Here is a 2,036-nt window from a genome sequence, read left to right as displayed (position 1 = left end):
CTGGAGATTACAGGCTTCGACTACTGCACCCCACTAAAAAAAAAGTGGGTTTTTCCCCATAGCTTTATTGAGGTAAAATTGAAGTACAATAAAATGCACATATTTGAAATATGTAATTTGATCAGTTTTGACAATACGATCAACATAAAAAGCATTTCCATTACTATTTTAAAATTTGAAATGATGCAGACTGTGTTCCTTGAATGATTATTACATTAGAAATCAATCACCTTATTGTGCTCTATATGTATAATATGAAATGAATTGCATTTCTGACATCATGTATAACAAATTAGAATAAATGAATAATTTAATTAAAAAAAGAAATTTATCACCTTAAGATATAGAACCAGACCCCCACATGTCAATTACTTCAAAATTAAATGGCACACTTAGAAATATCTCATAGGTCAAGGAAGAAGGCATAAGAAAAGTAAATAAAAGTGCTTTGAACTAAATAATAATAAAAGCTTAAAATATCAGGATCTCTGGGATGAAACAGTACTCAGATGAACAATTATAACTTGTATTATAAAGTGGTCAGTTTTTTTTTTTTCCTTGCCGATAATGCTTTCACAAACATCGTGAACATTCCTAAGACCCGCCAGACGTTCTGTAAGAAATGTGGTGAACACCAACCCCATAAAGTGACACAGTACAAGAAGGGCAAGGATTCTCTGTATGCACAGGGAAAGCGGCAGTATGACAGGAAACAGAGTGGCTATGGTGGACAGACTAAGCCAATTTTCAGGAAAAAGGCTAAAACTACAAAGAAGATTGTGCTGAGGCTTGAGTGTGTTGAGCCTAATTGCAGATCTAAGAGAATGCTGGCTATTAAGAGATGCAAGCATTCTGAACTGGGAGGAGATAAGAAGAGAAAGGGCCAAGTGATCCAGTTCTTAGCTTCATTGTTTGTTTTATTATGAAGATAATAAAATGTTGAGGTTATCTTCGCATAAAAAAAAGAGACCAGAATTGCAAAAATTATTTTCTTTTCTTTTAAAAATATTATTTAATTGTAGTTGGACAAAATACCTTTATTTTATTTATGTATTTTTGTGGAGCTGAGGTAGAACCCAGCGCCTCGCACATGCTAGGCGAATGCTCTACTGCTGAGCCACAGCCACAGCCCCATAAAATTATTTTCAAATATATAGTTTCCTACTGCCTATGACATAGAGAAGAAATAATACAGCTAAGATTTGATTTTAAAAAAAAAGTCTAATCAAGAAAAAAGCAAGAACACAAAAATTAATATCAATGGAAAGGGAGCTATCAAAATAACCCTATTGAAGCTAAAAGTATATTAAGGTACTATTACAGTTCCATGTCAACATATGTGATAACTTACATAACATGGTCTATATTAGAGAAAGATCTATGTGCTGCTGTGAAGTGTGTTCAGTCATTGATGGATGAAATATTCTATATATGTCAATTAAGTCTAAATTATCAATTGTATCTTTTACTTCTACCGCTTCTTTATTTAGTTTTTGTTCTGAGGATCTATCCAGTGCTGACAGAGTTATGTTAAATTTACCCAGTATTTTTGTGTTGTTGTCTATTTTATTCTTGAAATTGATAAGGGTTTGTTGGATGTACATAGATGCTCCATTGTTTGGGTATAAATATTTATGATTTTATGTCTTGTTGATGTATAATTCCATTAAGCAGTATGAAATCTCCTTCTTTGTCCCTTCTGACTAACTTTGGCTTGAAGTCCACTTTTTCTGGTATGAGGATAGAAACCCCTGCTTGTTTATGCAATCCATGTGAGTGATGCTTTTTTCCCATTCTTTCACCTTCAGTATGTGGATGTCTTTGCCTATGAGGTGAGTGTCTTGGAGACAACGTATTATTGGGTCTTGTTTTTTAATCCAATCTGCTAGTCTATGTCTTTTAATTGATGAGTTTAGGCCATTAACATTCAAGGTTATTTTTGAGATATGATTTATATTCCCAGTCATCTTGGTTTATTTCTGGTTTTTAATTTGAATTAGTTTCTCCTTTTATTGACTAATCCTTTAGTGTAGTTC

The 2,036-nt window shown here is 33.0% G+C and overlaps 1 protein-coding gene across 1 annotated transcript; it reads left to right on the top strand.

The window, feature by feature from the left end:
• Positions 1 to 509: 509 nt before the first annotated feature.
• LOC107143118 (60S ribosomal protein L36a-like) lies at positions 510 to 955 on the top strand. Its single transcript, XM_015486730.2, has one exon. It carries the CDS (start codon positions 510 to 512, stop codon positions 924 to 926), a length of 417 nt encoding a protein of 138 aa, XP_015342216.2. The 3' UTR covers positions 927 to 955.
• The last annotated feature ends 1,081 nt before the right edge of the window (positions 956 to 2,036 follow it).

Source organism: Marmota marmota, unplaced genomic scaffold, assembly GCF_001458135.2.
Source record: "Marmota marmota marmota unplaced genomic scaffold, marMar, whole genome shotgun sequence".
NCBI lineage: Eukaryota > Metazoa > Chordata > Mammalia > Rodentia > Sciuridae > Marmota > Marmota marmota.
This window is presented reverse-complemented; position numbering and strand designations above follow the sequence as displayed.